General features: G+C 42.2%; 1 protein-coding gene and 1 long non-coding RNA gene across 3 annotated transcripts in view; one reads left to right on the top strand and one right to left on the bottom strand.

The window, feature by feature from the left end:
* Positions 1–3,100: 3,100 nt before the first annotated feature.
* Positions 3,101–25,430, top strand: part of LOC129841866 (ceramide synthase 2-like) — a 48,077-nt gene continuing 25,747 nt past the window's right edge. The window contains exons 1-2 of one of the 2 annotated variants that reach the window (XM_055910211.1): positions 3,101–3,631; positions 15,139–15,312. In XM_055910211.1, coding sequence (XP_055766186.1) covers positions 15,140–15,312 — 173 coding nt within the window. In that variant the 5' untranslated portion in view covers positions 3,101–3,631; position 15,139. Of the gene's footprint in view, positions 3,632–6,903; positions 6,928–15,138; positions 15,313–25,430 lie in introns of those variants that run through there. The other variant, XM_055910212.1, reaches the window with a different exon arrangement.
* LOC129841880 (uncharacterized) lies at positions 17,096–17,442 on the bottom strand. The gene is made up of 3 exons (XR_008757426.1): positions 17,394–17,442; positions 17,215–17,286; positions 17,096–17,143 (listed from the first exon to the last, which is right to left on the bottom strand). It is a non-coding gene; the product is annotated as an uncharacterized LOC129841880 (long non-coding RNA).

Raw genomic sequence — 25,430 nt, 5'->3', positions numbered from 1 at the left:
TTTTCAAGTTTTATGTGTGCTTGTTTTTTTAAATGGTCGAATTATAAACTAAACTAAACTAAATAGACCGTTTTTCCAACATGAAAGAGAGGAGGTTGGCATTGGCGTTCAACTAGTCTTCAAGTAGGGTGAGTCAACATTTATTGTTTTACATGCACACATACACACAGAAATCAGTACCATGGACAGCCCCAGGATATTTAGCATTATTGATTGGACTAAATTTATTTTGGTATCTTTAAGTTTGTTTTTAGTGTATTTAACAAAGCATATATAGCCTTGTTGATTTGATGTTTAAATGTTAAAGTTTAAATGGTGCTGGAATAGTGAAGGCAGTGTTCCTGTTGTCTTTGTGCTGACTTGCGCTAACTCAATGCTTCTAAATCAGTAGTTACTTAGTAAACTGTCGAAAGCACGAACTTGCTTGACCCTGCTGCAGGTGATAAAACTGATTGTATGTAATATTTGCTTTGTGAACTTCACTAGACAGCTGTTGCAAACCTATTTTATGATGAAACAAACTTATGTGTTGTTGAATTTATTCCGCCAATGTGTGACGTCTTTTTGCTGTCACAGCCTTACTGAATATCACGGTGGGGTATGAACGAATGGGTTATTGTCAGGTGGGTGCAGCGTTATAGCGTACATTCTTTTATTTTAAATGTCGCCAACAAAAACAATAAACAACAAAACGAACGTGAAGCTCTGTAAGGCTATACATGCCACTAACAAAGACAACAACCCACAAATGAGAAAAGGAAAAAAGGCTGCTTAAGTCTGATTCCCAATCAGAGACAACGATAGACAGCTGTCCCTGATTGAGAATCATACCCGGCCAAAAAACAAAGAACCAGAAAGCATAGACTTTCCCACCCGAGTCACACCCTGACCAAACAAACATAGAGAATAAAAGGATCTCTACGGTCAGGGGGTGACAGTACCCCCCCTCAAAGGTGTGGACTCCGGCCGCAAACCTGACACTATAGGGGAGGGTCCAGGTGGGCATCTATCTTGGTGGCGGCCCCGGTGCGGGACGCAGGCCCCGCTCCACCTCTGGCTCCCCCCACTTTGGTGGCGCCTCTGGTGCGGGGACCCTAGTCGCCGACCCCGGACTGGGGACCCTCGCCGCAGGCCCCGGACTGGGGACCCTCTCCGCAGGCCCCGGACTGGGGACCCTCGCCGCAGGTTCCGGACTGGGGACCCTCGCCGCAGGCCCCGGACTGGGGACCCTCGCCGCAGGCCCCGGACTGGGGACCCTCGCCGCAGGCTCCGGACTGGGGACCATCGCCGCAGGCCCCGGACTGGGGACCCTCGCTGCAGGCCCCGGACTGGCCCGTGGAGCAGGCACAGGACTCACCAGGCTGGGGAGACATACTGGAGGCCTGGTCCGTGGAGCAGGCACAGGTCTAACCGGGCTGTGGGGGAGCACTGGAGATCTGGTGCTTAAAGCTGGCACCACTCGTCCTGGCTGAATGCCCACTTTGGCCCGGCACGTGCGGAACGCAGGCACAGGACGCACTGGGCTGTGACAGCGCACCGGAGACACAGTGCGCAGAGCCGGCGCAGGATGTCCTGGGCCGAAGAGGCGCACCGGAGACCAGGAGCGCTGTGCTGGCACAATCCGTCCTGGCTGGATGCCCCCTCTAGCACGACACATGCGGAGAGCTGGCTCAGAGCGCACCGGGCTGTGAACGCGCACTGGAGACACCATGCGCTTCACCGCATAACACGGTGCCTGACCAGTACCACCCCAAAAAATTGGGGGAGTGGCCTCCCGGTCTTCCTTGCCAGCCGTGACCCTGTGTAACGCTGGGCCCCTTTACTAGCTGCTTCCGCCTTCCTCGCTGCATCCACCTGCTTCCACGGCAGGCGATCCTTTCCAGCCAGGATCTCCTCCCACGTCCAGGATCCCTTTCCTTCCAGAATGTCTTCCCATGTCCACTCTGTCTGCTCCTCCCGGCCACGCCACTTGGTCCGTTTGTGGTGGGTTGTTCTGTCACGATCGTCATGGGAAGAAGTGTTCCAAAGTGCAGCGTCGTATGTGTTCATTCTATTTATTTCTTTAATGAACACCGACAAACAACAAAACAAAATACGAACGTGACATTCTGCAGGGCAAAATAACAACCAATTCAAAATTAAGAACCAACAAATGAAAGAGGGAAAAAGGCTGCCTAAATCTGATTCCCAATCAGAGACAACGATAGACAGCTGTCCCTGATTGAGAATCATACGGCCAAAAAACAAAGAACCAGAAAGCATAGACTTTCCCACCCCAGTCACACCCTGACCAAACAAACATAGAGAATAAAAGGATCTCTACGGTCAGGGGGTGACAGTTATAAAGCAAACAACGCAATTATCACAACATAGGTTGTAATATGGCTTTTTTACTGGCTTGGCTGCCTCACTGATTTTATCCACACACAGCAACTGATAGGCCTACATTCAAGTCACCAAATAATGTCTAAAGTCCAAACCCATAAAACAAGTTACTTTTAGACTACTATTTGTTTATAATTGTATGTATTTAGAGGGCCTCTTGCAGGGGTCCCAAACTACATTCAGCTGCCTGACGATTTTTTCTTGAGCGGATGGTTGGGGGGCCGGAACATAATTACAAATAACATTGTACGCTGTAATTGACCACAAGAAGTCCAAACATATATAATATTTGACCAAAACAAACCTTCATTACATTGGAATACGATCTAATGTGTCTCTCTATTACACGTGGGAATACTTGAAAATCACTTGGAGCTGATTTCCTGGTGTTTTTACAGTCTTTAATGTCCAACAATGAAAACTCAGCTAAATAAAACCACCCCGTGTGCTGCCAGTTGGGGAACCCTGGCCCCTATTGCTTTTCTAGGTTAGCCTATATATATATATTTTTTGTCGTTTACGTACTAATAGTTGGTCATGTAAATAGCCTCAATCACACCATTATTATAGAGAGAAGGGTAAAAGTGTTTATTGGGGTCCGGAAACAAAATGCGGATGTGTGTGTGTCAGCCAAGTGTTCTCGTGTGCCTAAACGGCATCTGTGACTCTTCCTCCAGTTATTTTCTATTTCACTCCTAGTCTCACCTCTCTCGCGGTCCGTTCTCCAGACGCAGCAGCTCGGCTGGTCTACGCCTATTCCCGGCCAACCACCCTATCCCCCAGAGAGAAAAGAAAGAATACATGGGACACAACGAAAGATAAAGTATCCTAGCTTGTAGTTTAGATTTATCCAGGACAATCCGAGCGGATATCCATCGACACAGAAAGAAACCCCGCCTTTACTCGTCTCGCGGTCTCTCAACTTCTCCCACCTACTCTTTCTTTTTATCTCAATCCTTCTTTCTATTAAAATTGTTTTTGACTGGATGGAAAGATGTGGATAAACGGCGGAAGTGGTCAGGTCGGACCATAATCTAAAACAACGACACACCCAGGCTGTCACGAGCGCAGCAGGCAGATTATATTCAACAGGACGGAGCTATACTTTCTCCGGTTGGACTGATTTTCTGCTCAGCAGTCGAATTCTCTGAAAATTGCATTTAGGCTACCGCTGTCTGTTCTGTGTGCTCTAACCTAAAGTCTCATACATCGCCTTGGACCTCAGTGAGAGGGGATTGGGACCAAAGTAAGTACCGTTATCTCAATCACATCAATAGGACTGTTATTGTGATATAAACTGAATAACGGTTTCGTCTGAATATGCAGTGTTTCTACAATAGCCAGCACTCTACTCTGTTGTCTGTTCAAGTGTTGAAGGTTTTCAACCTAATCCTACCCGTAACCCTAACTTTAACCACACGGATAACCTTATGCCTAACCCTAACATTAAATTACTAACAAAAGGCTTCTTTTTTTCTCTTTAATTTTTACAATAGCCAATTTTGACTTTGTGGCTGCGCTAACCTTTCGGTTATCTAGGCATGCAGCCCACAATGAAGCGCGATCACTTGGACACGCGTCATTACGCAACCACAAACGTCTATCCTATGATTAAGGAACGCCGTTTGGGTCTTTTCGTGTCAAAAAAGATACAATTCAAATAACACTATTTGACGTGTCAAATAAGCTCGTTGGACCTGAATATAACTACACGTCACATAATATTTCAACGCGTTCATAAAGCTTTTACATAGGTATTACACATTGATTACACTATCACTCGTATGTCATATGTCACAACGATTCACCGACACGTATGCTATGATGCTGGTAAAGTTGTCTCGCGCACCTACAACGCTGGTCATAAAAAAAGCTAGCTAGCTGATGGATGCAAACAATGTTCTTCCCCAAAAACATAGCTAAACGACATCATCTGTTTCAGTAGCTATAGTTAGACAATTAACTATATAGCTAGGTGTCATCATTTAAAAGGACCCTAATTTATAACAGTTTTTATTTGATTAATGGTGGGCGGACCCATCTATGTGAAGCTAGCCACAATAAGGATTAGCCACAAGAGTGGATTTTGCAGGTTAGCCTTCAAAATAAAAGTTTGTCATTGACAGTGACGCAAATCGCTGTCAATTATGCCATAATTAAATAGATCATGCTAAACGAGTTTGGAATGTTGTTATATAAAATCAAAAACAGATTATAATTTGTACATTTGAAAAATATATGTTGAAATTACACTGGATATATTAGACTTTAGCATTGCTTTGGGGGCATACTTATTTCACTGTGCAGCCTTACCTATGGATTGTGGATCAATGACATGGGGTATCAGTCTACTCAGTGACACCCAGAGAACATTAACGTCGTAGCTCTTATTGTGGGACTCTGAAACATCTGTGAATTGAACCACATTTATAGTCAACCTACTATGTGTTGTGTTTATGTGTAACTCTGTGTTGTTGTATTTGTCGCACTGCTTTGCTTTATTTATTTATTTATTTTTTATTTTACCGTTATTTTACCAGGTAAGTTGACTGAGAACACGTTCTCATTTGCAGCAACGACCTGGGGAATAGTTACAGGGGAGAGGAGGGGGATGAATGAGCCAATTGTAAACTGGGGATTATTAGGTGACCATGATGGTTTGAGGGCCAGATTTGGGAATTTAGCCAGGCTTTATCTTGGCCAGGTAGCAGTTGTAAATGAGAACTTGTTCTCAACTAGCCTACGTGGTTAAATAAAGGTGAAATAAAAAAAATAAAAAGTGCATTGAACACTATTCCCGAGGAAAAACAATACTGCGTGGGTGTTTTGGAGTCTGATGACTCTGAGGAGAACGTTGGGAAAATTAGGTATTGAGTAGGCTGATACCCCATTTCATTGATCCCTAATCCTTAGGTAAAAATGTACAGTGCAATATGAATGGCAATACACACAATAGGCTGACTGGGGAGGTTATTTCGCAGATCGAATCCCAGAGCTGACAAGGTCAAAATCTGTCTTTCTGCCCGTGAACAAGGTAGTTAACCCCCTGTTCGTAGGCCGTCATTGAAAATAAGAATTTGTTCTTAACTGACTTGCCTAGCTAAATAAAGGTAAAATAAAAAAATACAAATTTTACAGTCAGCTACAATGCTAATATTTGCGTAAACTCTTCACAGTTGTGTTCTGTGGGTGTCACCGAGTAGACTGATACCCCATTTCATTGCTTCACATTCCAACGTTGTTTAACATGATCTAGTCTAAATATGGCATGATTCCACCAGTAACCTTGTGCATCACTTTCAAAGAGGTACTTTTATTTTGAAGGCAAACCGCAAATTCCACTATTGTGCCTAATCCTTATTGTGACTAGCTTCACAACACATAATCGTTCCAGTCAAGCGTCACTTCTCTGTCAGCAAATAATCTGGGTAGCCATTTGTTCAGCACTGATCTGATAGAAGTGGACAGGACAGCTGGACCTCTGATGAAGCTAGTTGGCTGCTTATAACGTTAGCTTTGAGCAACAAGGTTAAGTAGCTGGCTAGCTATTTATTTCCATGAACTGAAGTATATATGTATATATTGCTCTACACTTCTCTACACTGCTCTACTCTTCTCTACTCTATCCTGGTCGTCTCTGTGTGCCAGAGGATGTATGATATGCATTATGACTCACCATGAATAGACTGTTTCCTCTGATAGACCAACAAGCACTCTCTCTCTCCCCACGTCCCCCCTCCCCCTCTCCCTCTGCCCCCCAGGGGTTGAGAAACTCTATGTTACTGTTAGTCTGCTTTGACTACTCACATTCTCCTGTCAGACAGTGCCACAGAAACAGAGGGAGGAAGAGAGATAGCACTTCCACTCTCCCACACAGCCAGAGGCATCCTCCGTCTGATTGGCTCAGAAAAATGGCCAGAGTCCGGTCACATGATCCTGTCAGCCAATAGGAAGGGGAGTTGGGCTTCTGTCAGGAAAAGTGCTGTAGCAGGCTGGATCCTCTGGCTGACCTGAAAAAGTATTTTTCTTTGATCTGTTGCGATGCGCACACACACACACACACACACACACACACACACACACACACACACACACACACACACACACACACACACACACACACACACACACACACACACACACACACACACACACACACACACAGACACTCTTAGACTCAAGAACACTGGTATTGACTGAAATGTCACCACCATGTTTCTAATGTTAAATGAAATCTATGCTTCCTCCCATGGAGAGACCTCTAGACCATACGTTAGCATAGTGAAACCCCCAGTTAGGCCTACTCTACTGTTTACTGCAGGTACGTCTGCTTTAGGTTGGGACCAGTGGTTATTACACAGGGAAGTGAGTCCGGCCTTTATTGCTTCTCTGCTGTGTGTGATGTGTTATGATCACCTTTGGACTGCACTGTGGCTCTGTTTTGTAGCAGGGAAGATCCCTGTATCTGTGCTGTTGTGGTTAACTCTGCTTAGACGACTCACCTATACAAGAATCAACTGGCTAAAACACAGTAGGACAGAGGTAAGAATGAGAATGACATTTTCTAGGGCATTTGGAATTCTTCTTAGGAGTGTGCGGTAGTTGTAAGCAGTGTACTGTGTCCTACCCTCCTCTTTGCTCTGTGTACATCTGCTCGTTCGGGTTGTGATCTTCAACAGCATTTTACGGAGTTCCTTTCTACATTTCTGGAATAGCAGGCAATCTGGGTGATGTGCCCTAAAGACATGGAAAGTACAAGAGTTCAATATCTCTGCTAGTGTGCTCACAGAAAGTCAACAGGGTTATTCACCTGTCTGTCTGTTGTGGAGGGGTGGATTTCCCAGTGAATACATGGACCCTCCCTCCCTCCCTCCCTCGCTGCCTCCCTCCCTCGCTCCCTCCCTCCCTCGCTGCCTCTGAGTTCAGCAGGATGATGTCGTATCAGTAATCCCATGATGCCAGCAGAATGCTCTGCTGCAGAGGAGTGACGGGGGAAACAAAAGCACTAATGCTGTTTCAATAGCAGCAGCAACCCCCCAGGACTCAGTGTCATCAACCTTGCAGCGTTTCTACAACAGGGTGCAGGCTTTTGCCAAAACCTGCATCCTATAGCCCCCGTTTGAGAAACGACTTTTGACACATCAACATGTGTCTATCTCACCACTTCTTGTTTTTAACATCATCTGCACTGATCTCAATAGACTGGATATGTGGAAGCTTTATAGCAGAGGTCCATCTGTCCTGTCCACTTCTATCAGATCAGTGCTGACAGAGGAGATGAGATGACGAGAGGAAGGCATTTTAGAGTATTGAGATACACCCCTGATGAAGGACAGGAGATGAGGAGGGGAAGACGATTGAGATGCACTCTCTCTGAGTTGTGACAGGAAATGTGTCTGGTGTTGATGAGTAACCTGCTATGCTGTGGAATTAACTGAACAATGACAGTGTCTCAGGGGAGAGTGTGTGTGAGAAGGGAAGGCTTCTGTAGCCGTAACTTAGTGTTGTAACTTCATTTACTGTCTTGTTAGTGTGACTGGTGTATGGGGATCCACGCCTACGTAACCTAAGCTATCCAAAGCTAGCCTAGCGTTAGCTAACATTTTTATTGAAGCTCAAAGGGTCAGTTCTGTATTAGCCGGTAGCTCCTATCCGTTTCAATGTTAACCAATGTGAAAAGCCCAGTTTATTAGCGGCACTCCCTTCCCTGGTTGTATACCAGTCTTTAATGTGTGTGTAAATCCAGCTGCATAGTTGAAAGAGAGCCAGGCCTGCTCTGTCTGTGTCTGGGAGTAATGTTAGGCAGAGAAGGAAGGAGGGAGGCAGGCAGCAAGGTAGGCATGGAGGGAGGCCTCGCTCTGCCTCTCAGAGCTTCTGTCAGCTTGGGAGGGAACCTACTCAATGAGGCAAGTCCTGGAAGGATCAGGGAGGGGGAGGGGTTTGGGGGCTGAGGAGAATCGGGGGAGTGGGTTGGGTAGGGTGTAGGATGGTGGCGTCAGAGAGGATTAGGGTAGTGGTTTGGAGAGGGTTTAGGGTGCAGGGTTGAGTGGTGATAGGGGAGTGGTGTGTGGGAGGACATTCTGACTCAGCACAGATAGATGATTCACAGCAAAATATTCAGCCATGATTCATACTGTCCCCCACTCAACTCCCGTCCCCATTCTACACACCCAAATCACAGTCAAAGTAAAACTTCTCTACTTTTCTCTCTCTGAAACCACGAAGCGCCTGTCATAAATCAGGAAGCCAAGTGTTTGTTTCTTGGGCTTCCGGAATGTAACTGAAGAAGTGCCTCAGGCCTTGAAAAAGAAGAAAAGAACTGATTGAAAGTAAGGTGATATCATCTTGCAACGTGGTCTCAGAGCATTTTGTATTATTCTGTACGTAAATCCAAAACACTCCATTTATACTGAAACAAAAATATAAAAATGCAACATGCAACAATTTCAAAGATTTTACAGTTCATATAAGGAACTTGTCAATTTAAGTCAATTCATTAAGCCCTAAAATATGGATTTCACATGACTGGGAATACAGATATTCATCTGTTGGTCACAGATACCTTTGAAAAAGTAAGGACGTGGATCAGAAAACCAGTCAGTATCTGGTGTAACCACCATTTGCCTCATGAAGCGTGACACATCTCCTGATCAGGCTGTTAATTGTGGTCTCTGGCCCAGTCCTCTTCAATGGCTGTGAGAAGTTGCTGGATATTGGCGGGAACTGGAACACGCTGTCGTACACGTCCATCCAGAGCATCCCAAACATGCTCAATTGGTGACATGTCTGGTGAGTATGCAGGCCATGGAAGAACTGGGACATTTTCAGCTTCCAGGAATTGTGTATAGATCCTTGCGACATGGGGCCGTGCATTATCATGCTGAAACATAAGGTGATGGCGGCAGATTAAAGGCACGACAATGGGCCTCAGGATCTCATCACGGTATCTCTGTGCATTCAAATTGCCATCGATAAAATGCAATTGTGTTTGTTGTCCGTAGCATATGCTTGCCCATGCCATAACCCACCACCAGTATGGGTCTCTCTGTTCACAACGTTGACATCAGCAAACCGCTCGCCTACATGACGCTATACACATGGTCTGCGGTTGTGAGGCCGGTTGGACGTCTTTCCAAATTCTCTAAAACGACGTTGGAGGCAGCTTATGGTAGAGCAATTAACATTGCATTCTCTGACAACAGCTCTGGTGGACATTCCTGCAGTCGTCATGCCAATTGCACGCTCTCTCAAAATTTGAGACATCTGTGGCATTGTGTTGTTTGACAAAACTGCACATTTTAGTGGCCTTTTATTGTCCCCAGCACAAGGTGCACTAGTGTAATGATCATGCTTTTTAATCAGCTTCTTGATATGCCACACCTGTCAGGTGGATGGATTATCTTGGCAAAGGAGAAATGCTCATTAACCTTAGCTAGGTGGCTAACGCTAATGTTAGCTAGCTCTAGGGGTTAGGGTTAAGGTTAGGTTTAGGGGGAGGGGAAGGGGAAGGGTTGGCTGAAAGGGATAGGGGAAGGGTTAGCTAACATGTTACATAAACTCATCAAAAAAAGAAACGTCCATTTTTCAGGACCCTGTCTTTCAAAGATAATTTGCAAAAATCCAAATAACTTCACAGATCTTTATTGTAAAGGGTTTAAACACTGTTTCCCATGCTTGTTCAATGAACAATAAACAATTAATGAACATGCACCTGTAGAATGGTCGTTAAGACACTAATAGCTTAGGCAATTAAGGTCACAGTTATGAAAACTTAGGACACTAAAGAGGCCTTTCTACTGACTCTGAAAAACACCAAAAGAACTGCTCATCTGCGTGAACGTGCCTTAGGCATGCTGCAAGGCGGCATGAGGACTGCAGATGTGGCCAGGGCAAATACATTGCAATGTCCGTACTGTGAGACGCCTAAGACAGCGCTACAGGGAGACAGGATGGACAGCTGATCGTCCTCGCAATGGCAGACCACGTGTAACAACACCTGCACAGGATTGGTACATCCGAACATCACACCTGCGGGAGAGGTACAGGATGGCAACAACAACTGCACGAGTTACACCAGGAACGCATAATCCCTCCATCAGTGCTTAGACTGTCCGCAATAGGCTGAGAGAGGCTGGACTTGGAGGGCTTGTAGGCCTGTTGTAAGGAAGATCGTCAACTGACATCACAGAAACAACATCACCTATGGGCACAAACCCACCGTCGCTGGACCAGACATGACTGGCAAAAACACTGAGGCCTGTACTCTGGAGCGGGATCGATTTGGAGGTGGAGGGTCTGTCATGGTCTGGGGCGGTGTGTCACAGCATCATCGGACTGAGCTTGTTGTCATTGCAGGCAATCTCAACGCTGTGCGTTACAGGGAAAACATCCTCCTCCCTCATGTGGTACCCTTCCTGCAGGCTCATCCTGACATGACCCTCCAGCATGACAATGTCACCAGCCATACTGCTCATTCTGTGCGTGATTTCCTGCAAGACAGGAATGTCAGTGGTCTGCCATGGCCAGCGAAGAGCCCAGATCTCAATACCATTGAGCACGTCTGGGACCAGTTGGATCGGAGGGTGAGGGCTAGGGCCATTCCCCCCAGAATTGTCCGGGAACTTGCAGGTGCCTTGGTGGAAGAGTGGGGTAACATCTCACAGCAAGAACTGGAAAATCTGGTACAGTCCACGAGGAGGAGATGCACTGCAGTACTTAATGCAGCTGGGGCCACACCAGATACTGACTTACTTTTGACCCCCCCTTTGTTCAGGGACACATTATTCAATTTCTGTTAGTCACATGTCTGTGGAACTTATTCAGTTTATGTCTCAGTTGTTGAATCTTGTTATGTTCATACAAATATTTACACATGTTAAAATTGCTGAAAATAAACGCAGTGGACAGTGAGAGGACGTTTCTTTTTTTGCTGAGTTTAGTTGCAAAGTAGCTATAAAGTAGTTGAAAAGTTGGCAATTAGCTAAAATGTTAAAGTTGTCTGATGAGATTGAAACACACAACCTTTGGGTTTCTAGATGTTTGTGTTGCTAGACGTTTGCGTTATACTCCGAACCCCTAACAACCACCCTCCTTTTGTTTTTGCTTTAAGTAACCTTATATCTTACGTAAACATACCAATTCTAACATATCATACTCATTTGAGTGTTCCGGATTTATGTTTACTATGTTACGTCTATTCTATGAGACCAGACTGGGATATCAGTGAACAACAGATGCTGTGGTAACAGCTACGAAGGCGCCAGTGCAATGAGTGGAGCTTACTAAGTTGTTCAAAAACACATATGAGACCGAGAGCCTAATGCTTCATAGGGAGTTTTTTTAATGAGTTTTAGTTTTGAAAACGTTCTCCGCAAAAGCGACAGTTTTACAGGGATGGTAAAAAGATATTGATTGCCATAGCAACATCAGTGGAACTGAGCAGAAGATTTGTTCTTCAAATACAGCAGTTCTGCAACATCTTTAATTTAGCCTCTCATTCTCCTTAATTGCCGGCCTCAACAGGTTACAGAAAGAGATTAACTGTAGCCTATTGAAAGCTCTGGGTGACAGGTCGTCTGGATACTTAACAGTCAATAAATTGGCAGATGCAAACAGATGATCATCTTTAGCTGCCAACAGTTCTTGAGGGCTTGAACAAAAAAAGCTGTTTGCTATTTCGTTCATACTGGTGAACCGGCATTTGAGTTGTGGGGTTGCAAACTCAACAGTGCCTTATCTCAGGTATACCTTGGCATACATCATTCAAGACTGTTTAAATTGTGTGCAGCTTAATGGACATATGTCACAGGAAAGACTGTCTGGGTTGGCAATACTCAGTATAGAAACAGTTGGGCCCGCAACCTGGACCTAGAGGCCGTGGTGGAAAAATGTGCACATAAAAAAGCAAAGCGACAGTCGCAAATACTGTAGCAACTATAGGCCTCTACATAGAATAAAAAGAGAGACACAAGCACAGACACAGGGAGAATATTTTCTAAGAGAAAGAAAGAGAACAAGAGACACAGAGAGAGAAGGTGCAAGGAGGACTTCAGACCAGGGGAGTCTCTCAAGTTGGATTTTATTTAATTTACCTTGAATATTACAGCCCATTTGTGTAAGCTATTAGCCAGACAAAACCCACTTAGTTCAACAATAGGCTAAATAGTGGCTGAATTAATCCTCAAGCCGACTACTTTTTTCCACATTGTTAGGCTATTTGATGTAATTTTTATAAAAAGTTTATGAATAACAACTAAAAAGCTACTAAATACGGTATATACTGTCGCTATAGATACTAGGCTACACTGCATAATGAAGCAATCCCTAGTTTTGAGGGTGGACTGACTGTATTATTTGGCATTAATAGACTGGTTTTACGCACATTTCTTATGGTGTAGGCCTCCCACTAAACATTTATCCATGAGCTAAAGTGAACTCCGACCTTGTGGGGGGTTCCAGAGAAACTGTTTCGCCTTTGCTGGCTGTATATAGGCATTGCTATGCCATGTCCATGTGGCCATGTCCATGTGGTGGATGAATGAAGAAGTGATTTATGTTCAGTTGTACTTCCCCTCTGTGGGCCACTGGGCCTCTCCTACACCTGTTGTGTTGTTGATAGTATGTTGACCACTAGTTAGGAGGAGTCTGCAAGTCTCGGTCCTAAATGTTATGTTGATAGTATGTTGACCACTAGTTAGGAGGAGTCTGCAGGCCCCGAACCTAAAGATGTTGGATTTAGATTTAAAGATGTAGCATTTAGCAGTCACTTCTTCAAAATGTGAAAAGGGACTATTTCTAATGTTATTCAGTAAAAACAGCCAAATATATCAAATCAGACTTTATTAACCACAGTGTTACAATACATCAATCATGACGGATTTGACGAATATCCACTAAATTAGATCAGATTTATTGATTGTGCGCTAATCCAGCGTCCTTCTATCCCTCACGGTCTGTGTTCCATCCATGTCAACAATCTGCATATTTAGCTTTAGCTAGCTAACGTAAAATAGATTAAATAAATTATTGTTAAAAATGTGTAACGTTACAAAACAGTCAGAATACAGAAGATGTTAGCTAGTTAGCTAGCTAGCGAAGTAGACGTGCTAGCTAGCTTGAATATTGAACACACTAAGGTTATCATCTAACGTATTTAGCAGGGTAAAAACGCAACGCAACCAAACATTTACCTACCAGTCCATGCGAACGGTGGCCATTTCGGCATCACTCTTCCACCTTTCAAAATGAATTCCTATGTTTATCAGGTTTCTGGATAGGTCATGAGCAGTCTTTTTCTCGCTTTTCTCTTTTGGGGTCAAGTTTATTCAGATCCAAGAACCGAGAATGGTGCTTGTTGCTGTCGACATTTTCTGAAAACTTTGTCCCTGCAACCAAAACAGTTTACCTGCAAACAAGTTAGCTAGCTAGTGACTTCCACTCCAGAGCCATGGCGCAGCAAGGGTCGTTTGAGGGGGTGGGATTTCAGGAAAAGACACACCTTTCCCAGAAGACCAGTCCAAGGTGGTTTAGGGCTCAACCCCGTTGTTTTCGTTGAAAGTGAGAAAACAACACAACAAGTGGGGGCAGCATGAGGTTGCCCGCGACCTTTGGATTCCATCTTTAATTTGAGCCAGTTTGCTACAGCAGGAAAATAATCATACATCAACATGAGTGTGATTTATGTAGATTATAATTAATTAACATTTTTGTAGGGATTGATACATTTTTCTTGAGGGAATATTAAGTCTGAAATTTCTAAATGGAAATGACAAACTTCAGAAGCCTTTTTAAACCTCAAATACACAACAAGTTTTACATTTCCTGCATTGCAGGACAGTTCTCCCGCAACTGTCACGATTGTTTGTATAATTAACGGACCAAGGCGCAGCGTGCGTAGAGTTCCACATGTTTAATTAAAGAAACTCACCAAAACAATACAGAACAAACTCGAAACGTGAAGTCAAATGCAGTGCAACTGGCAACTACACACAAACAAACAAGATCCCACAAAAACCCAGTGGAAAAGGCTGCCTAAATATGATCCCCAATCAGAGACAACGATAAACAGCTGCCTCTGATTGGGAATCATACCAGGCCAACATAGACAAATAATAACCTAGATAACCCACCCTAGTCACACCCCGACCTAACCAACATAGAGAATAAAATGATCTCAATGGTCAGGGCGTGACAGCAACAGGGTGATCAAATTAAGATCCTACATCTGTAATTGAATGTGGAAGATTTGCACAATGTCATTACATCTAATTAGTTGGTGCCAATCTTTCCTATTCATTTGGCCTGCAGATTTCTCCCAATGTGTGTTATGTGGAGTTTACACAACATATGGTATAGATTAGAATATGGATTTGACTTCAGTCGATTGTTGAGGTATGAACATTTCCTCTAGACTGATTGGGATGGTTATTGTTGTTTAACTGCGGTGAGAGAAATGGATAAATAAACATTCATTCAGTTAGTGATTTTAACCCTTTCCATTCTTCCTGTGTCTGGCTAGGATGAGATAGAGAACGATTAGACAGACATTGTGTCATAAAAGAGACCAGGAAGTAGGCTACACATGGGACAACTGGTCACATCCTTTCATTCACTGGCAATTCAAATAACCACAAAGGATGATATAACCACTCCTTCCTCCCATCCCACTGAGGCAGCATGCTGCCAGCGGTGTGCTGTGTGTGTGTGTGTGTGTAAATGTCAGTATATTAACCGTCTTCTCTGCTCTCTCCCCAGTATGGTGTCCATTCTGAGCGAGTGGTTCTGGAATGAGCGGCTGTGGTTCCCTGAGGGGCTGGGTTGGGCTGACCTGGAGGACAAAGATGGCCGTGTCTACGCCAAGGCCAGCGACCTTTGGGTGGTGCTACCCATCGCCCTAGCCTTCCTCGTAATACGACATATCTTCGAGAGGTACGTCTGTCCGTCTGTTCTGTCTGTCTGTCTGTCTGTCTGTTTGGCTGTCTGTCTGGCTGTCACCCCTAATAAGATTAATCATCTGCCTCTTTCACCCGTCTGTCTACATGTTTATACCTCTTCTCTTTACCCCATCTGTCTACATGTTTATACCTCTTCTCTTTCACCCATCTGTCTACATGTTTATACCTCTTTTCTTTCCCCATCTGTCTACATGTTTATACCTCTTCTCTTTCACCATCTGTCTACATGTTTATACCTCTTTTCTTTCCCCATCTGTCTACATGTTTATACCTCTTCTCTTTACCCCATCTGTCTACATGTTTATACCTCTTCTCTTTCACCCGTCTGTCTACATGTTTATACCTCTTCTCTTTCACCCATCTGTCTACATGTTTATACCTCTTCTCTTTACCCATCTGTCTACATGTTTATACCTCTTCTCTTTCACCCATCTGTCTACATGTTTATATCTCTTCTCTTTCACCCATCTGTCTACATGTTTATACCTCTTCTCTTTCCCCATCTGTCTACATGTTTATACCTCTTCTCTTTACCCCATCTGTCTACATGTTTATACCTCTTCTCTTTCACCCGTCTGTCTACATGTTTATACCTCTTCTCTTTCACCCATCTGTCTACATGTTTATACCTCTTCTCTTTCACCCATCTGTCTACATGTTTATACCTCTTCTCTTTCACCCATCTGTCTACATGTTTATACCTCTTCTATTTCCCCATCTGTCTACATGTTTATACCTCTTCTCTTTACCCATCTGTCTACATGTTTATACCTCTTCTCTTTCACCCATCTGTCTACATGTTTATACCTCTTCTCTTTCACCCATCTGTCTACATGTTTATACCTCTTCTCTTTCCCCCATCTGTCTACATGTTTATACCTCTTCTCTTTCACCATCTGTCTACATGTTTATACCTCTTCTCTTTCACCCATTTGTCTACATGTTTATACCTCTTCTCTTTACCCCATCTGTCTACATGTTTATACCTCTTCTCTTTCACCCATCTGTCTACATGTTTATACCTCTTTTCTTTCCCCATCTGTCTACATGTTTATACCTCTTCTCTTTACCCCATCTGTCTACATGTTTATACCTCTTCTCTTTCACCCGTCTGTCTACATGTTTATACCTCTTTTCTTTCCCCATCTGTCTACATGTTTATACCTCTTCTCTTTCACCCGTCTGTCTACATGTTTATACCTCTTCTCTTTCACCATCTGTCTACATGTTTATACCTCTTCTCTTTACCCCATCTGTCTACATGTTTATACCTCTTCTCTTTACCCGTCTGTCTACATGTTTATACCTCTTCTCTTTCACCCATCTGTCTACATGTTTATACCTCTTCTATTTCCCCATCTGTCTACATGTTTATACCTCTTCTCTTTACCCATCTGTCTACATGTTTATACCTCTTCTCTTTCACCCATCTGTCTACATGTTTATACCTCTTCTCTTTCACCCATCTGTCTACATGTTTATACCTCTTCTCTTTCCCCCATCTGTCTACATGTTTATACCTCTTCTCTTTCACCATCTGTCTACATGTTTATACCTCTTCTCTTTCACCCATTTGTCTACATGTTTATACCTCTTCTCTTTCCCCCATCTGTCTACATGTTTATACCTCTTCTCTTTCACCATCTGTCTACATGTTTATACCTCTTCTCTTTACCCATCTGTCTACATGTTTATACCTCTTCTCTTTCACCCATTTGTCTACATGTTTATACCTCTTCTCTTTCACCCATCTGTCTACATGTTTATACCTCTTCTCTTTCACCTGTCTGTCTACATGTTTATACCTCTTCTCTTTCACCCATTTGTCTACATGTTTATACCTCTTCTCTTTACCCATCTGTCTACATGTTTATACCTCTTCTCTTTCACCCATCTGTCTACATGTTTATACCTCTTCTCTTTCCCCCATCTGTCTACATGTTTATACCTCTTCTCTTTCACCCATTTGTCTACATGTTTATATCTCTTCTCTTTCACCCATCTGTCTACATGTTTATACCTCTTCTCTTCCCCCATCTGTCTGTATGTTTATACCTCTTCTCTTTCCCCCATCTGTCTACATGTTTATACCTCTTCTCTTTCACCTGTCTGTCTACATGTTTATACCTCTTCTCTTTACCCCGTCTGTCTACATGTTTATACCTCTTCTCTTTCACCCTTCTGTCTACATGTTTATACCTCTTCTTTTTCCCCATCTGTCTACATGTTTATACCTTTTCTCTTTCACCTGTCTGTCTACATGTTTATACCTCTTCTCTTTACCCCGTCTGTCTACATGTTTATACCTCTTCTCTTTCACCCTTCTGTCTACATGTTTATACCTCTTCTTTTTCCCCATCTGTCTACATGTTTATACCTCTTCTCTTTCACCCATCTGTCTACATGTTTATACCTCTTCTCTTTACCCCATCTGTCTACATGTTTATACCTCTTCTCTTTACCCATCTGTCTACATGTTTATACCTCTTCTCTTTACCCGTCTGTCTACATGTTTATACCTCTTCTCTTTCACCTGTCTGTCTACATGTTTATACCTCTTCTCTTTACCCATCTGTCTACATGTTTATACCTCTTCTCTTTACCCATCTGTCTACATGTTTATATCTCTTCTCTTTCACCCGTCTGTCTACATGTTTATACCTCTTCTCTTTCACCCATCTGTCTACATGTTTATACCTCTTCTCTTTCACCATCTGTCTACATGTTTATACCTCTTCTCTTTACCCCATCTCTCTACATGTTTATACCTCTTCTCTTTCACCCATCTGTCTACATGTTTATACCTCTTCTCTTTCACCCATCTATCTACATGTTTATACCTCTTCTCTTTCACCCATCTGTCTACATGTTTATACCTCTTCTCTTTCACCATCTGTCTACATGTTTATACCTCTTCTCTTTCACCCATTTGTCTACATGTTTATACCTCTTCTCTTTACCCATCTGTCTACATGTTTATACCTCTTCTCTTTCACCCATTTGTCTACATGTTTATACCTCTTCTCTTTCACCCATCTGTCTACATGTTTATACCTCTTCTCTTTCACCTGTCTGTCTACATGTTTATACCTCTTCTCTTTCACCCATTTGTCTACATGTTTATCCCTCTTCTCTTTCACCCATCTGTCTACATGTTTATACCTCTTCTCTTTCACCCATCTGTCTACATGTTTATACCTCTTCTCTTTCACCCATCTGTCTACATGTTTATACCTCTTCTCTTTCACCTGTCTGTCTACATGTTTATACCTCTTCTCTTTCACCCATTTGTCTACATGTTTATACCTCTTCTTTTTCCCCATCTGTCTACATGTTTATACCTCTTCTCTTTCACCCATCTGTCTACATGTTTATACCTCTTCTCTTTACCCCATCTGTCTACATGTTTATACCTCTTCTCTTTCACCCATCTGTCTACATGTTTATACCTCTTCTCTTTCACCATCTGTCTACATGTTTATACCTCTTCTCTTTACCCGTCTGTCTACATGTTTATACCTCTTCTCTTTCACCTGTCTGTCTACATGTTTATACCTCTTCTCTTTACCCATCTGTCTACATGTTTATACCTCTTCTCTTTACCCATCTGTCTACATGTTTATACCTCTTCTCTTTACCCATCTGTCTACATGTTTATACCTCTTCTCTTTACCCGTCTGTCTACATGTTTATACCTCTTCTCTTTCACCCATTTGTCTACATGTTTATACCTCTTCTCTTTCACCCATCTGTCTACATGTTTATACCTCTTCTCTTTACCCATCTGTCTACATGTTTATACCTCTTCTTTTTCCCCATCTGTCTACATGTTTATACCTCTTCTCTTTCACCATCTGTCTACATGTTTATACCTCTTCTCTTTCACCCATCTGTCTACATGTTTATACCTCTTCTCTTTCCCCCATCTGTCTACATGTTTATACCTCTTCTCTTTCCCCCATCTGTCTACATGTTTATACCTCTTCTCTTTACCCCATCTGTCTACATGTTTATACCTCTTCTCTTTACCCCATCTGTCTACATGTTTATACCTCTTCTTTTCCCCCATCTGTCTACATGTTTATACCTCTTCTTTTCCCCCATCTGTCTACATGTTTATACCTCTTCTCTTTCCCCATCTGTCTACATGTTTATACCTCTTCTCTTTCACCTGTCTGTCTACATGTTTATACCTCTTCTCTTTCACCCATCTGTCTACATGTTTATACCTCTTCTCTTTCCCCCATCTGTCTACATGTTTATACCTCTTCTCTTTCACCTGTCTGTCTACATGTTTATACCTCTTCTCTTTCACCCATCTGTCTACATGTTTATACCTCTTCTCTTTCACCATCTGTCTACATGTTTATACCTCTTCTCTTTACCCATCTGTCTACATGTTTATACCTCTTCTCTTTCACCATCTGTCTACATGTTTATACCTCTTCTCTTTCACCATCTGTCTACATGTTTATACCTCTTCTCTTTACCCATCTGTCTACATGTTTATACCTCTTCTCTTTCACCCATCTGTCTACATGTTTATACCTCTTCTCTTTCACCCATCTGTCTACATGTTTATATCTCTTCTCTTTACCCCATCTGTCTACATGTTTATACCTCTTCTCTTTCACCCATCTGTCTACATGTTTATACCTCTTCTTTTTCCCCATCTGTCTACATGTTTATACCTCTTCTCTTTCACCCATCTGTCTACATGTTTATACCTCTTCTCTTTACCCCATCTGTCTACATGTTTATACCTCTTCTCTTTCACCCATCTGTCTACATGTTTATACCTCTTCTCTTTCCCCCATCTGTCTACATGTTTATATCTCTTCTCTTTCCCCCATCTGTCTACATGTTTATACCTCTTCTCTTTACCCCATCTGTCTACATGTTTATACCTCTTCTCTTTACCCCATCTGTCTACATGTTTATACCTCTTCTTTTCCCCCATCTGTCTACATGTTTATACCTCTTCTTTTTCCCCATCTGTCTACATGTTTATACCTCTTCTCTTTCCCCATCTGTCTACATGTTTATACCTCTTCTCTTTCACCCATCTGTCTACATGTTTATACTTCTTCTCTTTCACCCATCTGTCTACATGTTTATACCTCTTCTCTTTCACCCATCTGTCTACATGTTTATACCTCTTCTCTTTCACCATCTGTCTACATGTTTATACTTCTTCTCTTTCACCCATCTGTCTACATGTTTATACCTCTTCTCTTTCACCCATCTGTCTACATGTTTATACCTCTTCTCTTTACCCATCTGTCTACATGTTTATACCTCTTCTTTTTCCCCATCTGTCTACATGTTTATACCTCTTCTCTTTCACCCATCTGTCTACATGTTTATACCTCTTCTCTTTCACCCATCTGTCTACATGTTTATACCTCTTCTCTTTACCCCATCTGTCTACATGTTTATACCTCTTCTTTTTCCCCATCTGTCTACATGTTTATACCTCTTCTTTTTCCCCATCTGTCTACATGTTTATACCTCTTCTCTTTCACCATCTGTCTACATGTTTATCCCTCTTCTCTTTCACCCATCTGTCTACATGTTTATACCTCTTCTCTTTCACCCATCTGTCTACATGTTTATACCTCTTCTCTTTCACCCATCTGTCTACATGTTTATACCTCTTCTCTTTCACCCATCTGTCTACATGTTTATACCTCTTCTCTTTCACCCATCTGTCTACATGTTTATACCTCTTCTCTTTCACCCATCTGTCTACATGTTTATACCTCTTCTCTTTCACCCATCTGTCTACATGTTTATACCTCTTCTCTTTCACCCATCTGTCTACATGTTTATACCTCTTCTCTTTCACCTGTCTGTCTACATGTTTATACCTCTTCTCTTTCACCCGTCTGTCTACATGTTTATACCTCTTCTCTTTACCTGTCTGTCTACATGTTTATACCTCTTCTCTTTACCCCATCTGTCTACATGTTTATACCTCTTCTCTTTCACCCATCTGTCTACATGTTTATACCTCTTCTCTTTACCCATCTGTCTACATGTTTATACCTCTTCTCTTTCACCCGTCTGTCTACATGTTTATACCTCTTCTCTTTCACCCGTCTGTCTACATGTTTATACCTCTTCTCTTTCACCCATCTGTCTACATGTTTATACCTCTTCTCTTTCACCATCTGTCTACATGTTTATACCTCTTCTCTTTCACCCATCTGTCTACATGTTTATACCTCTTCTCTTTACCCCATCTGTCTACATGTTTATACCTCTTCTCTTTCACCTGTCTGTCTACATGTTTATACCTCTTCTCTTTCCCCATCTGTCTACATGTGTATACCTCTTCTCTTTCCCCATCTGTCTACATGTTTATACCTCTTCTCTTTCACCCATCTGTCTACATGTTTATACCTCTTCTCTTTCACCCATCTGTCTACATGTTTATACCTCTTCTCTTTCACCCATCTGTCTACATGTTTATACCTCTTCTCTTGCACCCATCTGTCTACATGTTTATACCTCTTCTCTTTCACCCATCTGTCTACATGTTTATACCTCTTCTCTTTACCCCATCTGTCTACATGTTTATACCTCTTCTCTTTCACCCATCTATCTACATGTTTATACCTCTTCTCTTTCACCCATCTGTCTACATGTTTATACCTCTTCTCTTTCACCCATCTGTCTACATGTTTATACCTCTTCTCTTTACCCCATCTGTCTACATGTTTATACCTCTTCTCTTTCACCTGTCTGTCTACATGTTTATACCTCATCTCTTTCCCCATCTGTCTACATGTTTATACCTCTTCTCTTTCCCCATCTGTCTACATGTTTATACCTCTTCTCTTTCACCCATCTGTCTACATGTTTATACCTCTTCTCTTTACCCATCTGTCTACATGTTTATACCTCTTCTCTTTACCCATCTGTCTACATGTTTATACCTCTTCTCTTTCACCTGTCTGTCTACATGTTTATACCTCTTCTCTTTCACCCATCTGTCTACATGTTTATACCTCTTCTCTTTCCCCCATCTGTCTACATGTTTATACCTCTTCTCTTTCACCTGTCTGTCTACATGTTTATACCTCTTCTCTTTCACCCATCTGTCTACATGTTTATACCTCTTCTCTTTCACCATCTGTCTACATGTTTATACCTCTTCTCTTTACCCATCTGTCTACATGTTTATCCCTCTTCTCTTTCACCCATCTGTCTACATGTTTATACCTCTTCTCTTTACACCATCTGTCTACATGTTTATACCTCTTCTCTTTACCCATCTGTCTACATGTTTATACCTCTTCTCTTTCCCCCATCTGTCTACATGTTTATACCTCTTCTCTTTCACCATCTGTCTACATGTTTATACCTCTTCTCTTTCACCATCTGTCTACATGTTTATACCTCTTCTCTTTCACCATCTGTCTACATGTTTATACCTCTTCTCTTTCACCCATCTGTCTACATGTTTATACCTCTTCTCTTTCACCCGTCTGTCTACATGTTTATACCTCTTCTCTTTCCCCCGTCTGTCTACATGTTTATACCTCTTCTCTTTCCCCCATCTGTCTACATGTTTATACCTCTTCTCTTTACCCATCTGTCTACATGTTTATACCTCTTCTCTTTCCCCCATCTGTCTACATGTTTATATCTCTTCTCTTTCACCCATCTGTCTACATGTTTATACCTCTTCTCTTTCACCCATCTGTCTACATGTTTATACCTCTTCTCTTTCACCATCTGTCTACATGTTTATACCTCTTCTCTTTCACCTGTCTGTCTACATGTTTATACCTCTTCTCTTTCCCCATCTGTCTACATGTGTATACCTCTTCTCTTTCCCCATCTGTCTACATGTTTATACCTCTTCTCTTTCACCCATCTGTCTACATGTTTATACCTCTTCTCTTTCACCCATCTGTCTACATGTTTATACCTCTTCTCTTTCACCCATCTGTCTACATGTTTATACCTCTTCTCTTGCACCCATCTGTCTACATGTTTATACCTCTTCTCTTTCACCCATCTATCTACATGTTTATACCTCTTCTCTTTCACCCATCTGTCTACATGTTTATACCTCTTCTCTTTCACCCATCTGTCTACATGTTTATACCTCTTCTCTTTACCCCATCTGTCTACATGTTTATACCTCTTCTCTTTCACCTGTCTGTCTACATGTTTATACCTCTTCTCTTTCCCCATCTGTCTACATGTTTATACCTCTTCTCTTTACCCCATCTGTCTACATGTTTATACCTCTTCTCTTTCACCCATCTGTCTACATGTTTATACCTCTTCTCTTTCACCCGTCTGTCTACATGTTTATACCTCTTCTCTTTCCCCCATCTGTCTACATGTTTATACCTCTTCTCTTTCCCCCATCTGTCTACATGTTTATACCTCTTCTCTTTCACCCATCTGTCTACATGTTTATACCTCTTCTCTTTACCCATCTGTCTACATGTTTATACCTCTTCTCTTTCACCATCTGTCTACATGTTTATACCTCTTCTCTTTACCCATCTGTCTACATGTTTATACCTCTTCTCTTTCCCCCATCTGTCTACATGTTTATACCTCTTCTCTTTACCCGTCTGTCTACATGTTTATACCTCTTCTCTTTCCCCCATCTGTCTACATGTTTATACCTCTTCTCTTTACCCATCTGTCTACATGTTTATACCTCTTCTCTTTACCCATCTGTCTACATGTTTATATCTCTTCTCTTTCACCCATCTGTCTACATGTTTATACCTCTTCTCTTTACCCATCTGTCTACATGTTTATACCTCTTCTCTTTCACCCATCTGTCTACATGTTTATACCTCTTCTCTTTACCCATCTGTCTACATGTTTATACCTCTTCTCTTTCACCCATCTGTCTACATGTTTATACCTCTTCTCTTTCACCCATCTGTCTACATGTTTATACCTCTTCTCTTTACCCCATCTGTCTACATGTTTATACCTCTTCTCTTTCACCTGTCTGTCTACATGTTTATACCTCTTCTCTTTCCCCCATCTGTCTACATGTTTATACCTCTTCTCTTTCACCCATCTGTCTACATGTTTATACCTCTTCTCTTTACCCATCTGTCTACATGTGTATACCTCTTCTCTTTCCCCATCTGTCTACATGTTTATACCTCTTCTCTTTCACCCATCTGTCTACATGTTTATACCTCTTCTCTTTACCCATCTGTCTACATGTGTATACCTCTTCTCTTTCACCATCTGTCTACATGTTTATACCTCTTCTCTTTACCCATCTGTCTACATGTGTATACCTCTTCTCTTTCCCCATCTGTCTACATGTTTATACCTCTTCTCTTTCACCCATCTGTCTACATGTTTATACCTCTTCTCTTTCACCCATCTGTCTACATGTTTATACCTCTTCTCTTTCACCCATCTGTCTACATGTTTATACCTCTTCTCTTGCACCCATCTGTCTACATGTTTATACCTCTTCTCTTTCACCCATCTATCTACATGTTTATACCTCTTCTCTTTCACCCATCTGTCTACATGTTTATACCTCTTCTCTTTCACCCATCTGTCTACATGTTTATACCTCTTCTCTTTACCCCATCTGTCTACATGTTTATACCTCTTCTCTTTCACCTGTCTGTCTACATGTTTATACCTCTTCTCTTTCCCCATCTGTCTACATGTTTATACCTCTTCTCTTTACCCCATCTGTCTACATGTTTATACCTCTTCTCTTTCACCCATCTGTCTACATGTTTATACCTCTTCTCTTTCACCCGTCTGTCTACATGTTTATACCTCTTCTCTTTCCCCCATCTGTCTACATGTTTATACCTCTTCTCTTTCACCTGTCTGTCTACATGTTTATACCTCTTCTCTTTCACCCATCTGTCTACATGTTTATACCTCTTCTCTTTCCCCCATCTGTCTACATGTTTATACCTCTTCTCTTTCACCTGTCTGTCTACATGTTTATACCTCTTCTCTTTCACCCATCTGTCTACATGTTTATACCTCTTCTCTTTCACCATCTGTCTACATGTTTATACCTCTTCTCTTTACCCATCTGTCTACATGTTTATACCTCTTCTCTTT

The sequence above is a fragment of the Salvelinus fontinalis genome, unplaced genomic scaffold (genome assembly GCF_029448725.1).
Source record: "Salvelinus fontinalis isolate EN_2023a unplaced genomic scaffold, ASM2944872v1 scaffold_0002, whole genome shotgun sequence".
Lineage (NCBI taxonomy): Eukaryota > Metazoa > Chordata > Actinopteri > Salmoniformes > Salmonidae > Salvelinus > Salvelinus fontinalis.
Note: the sequence above shows the minus strand (reverse complement) of the source record. Positions and strands in the feature narration are given on the sequence as shown.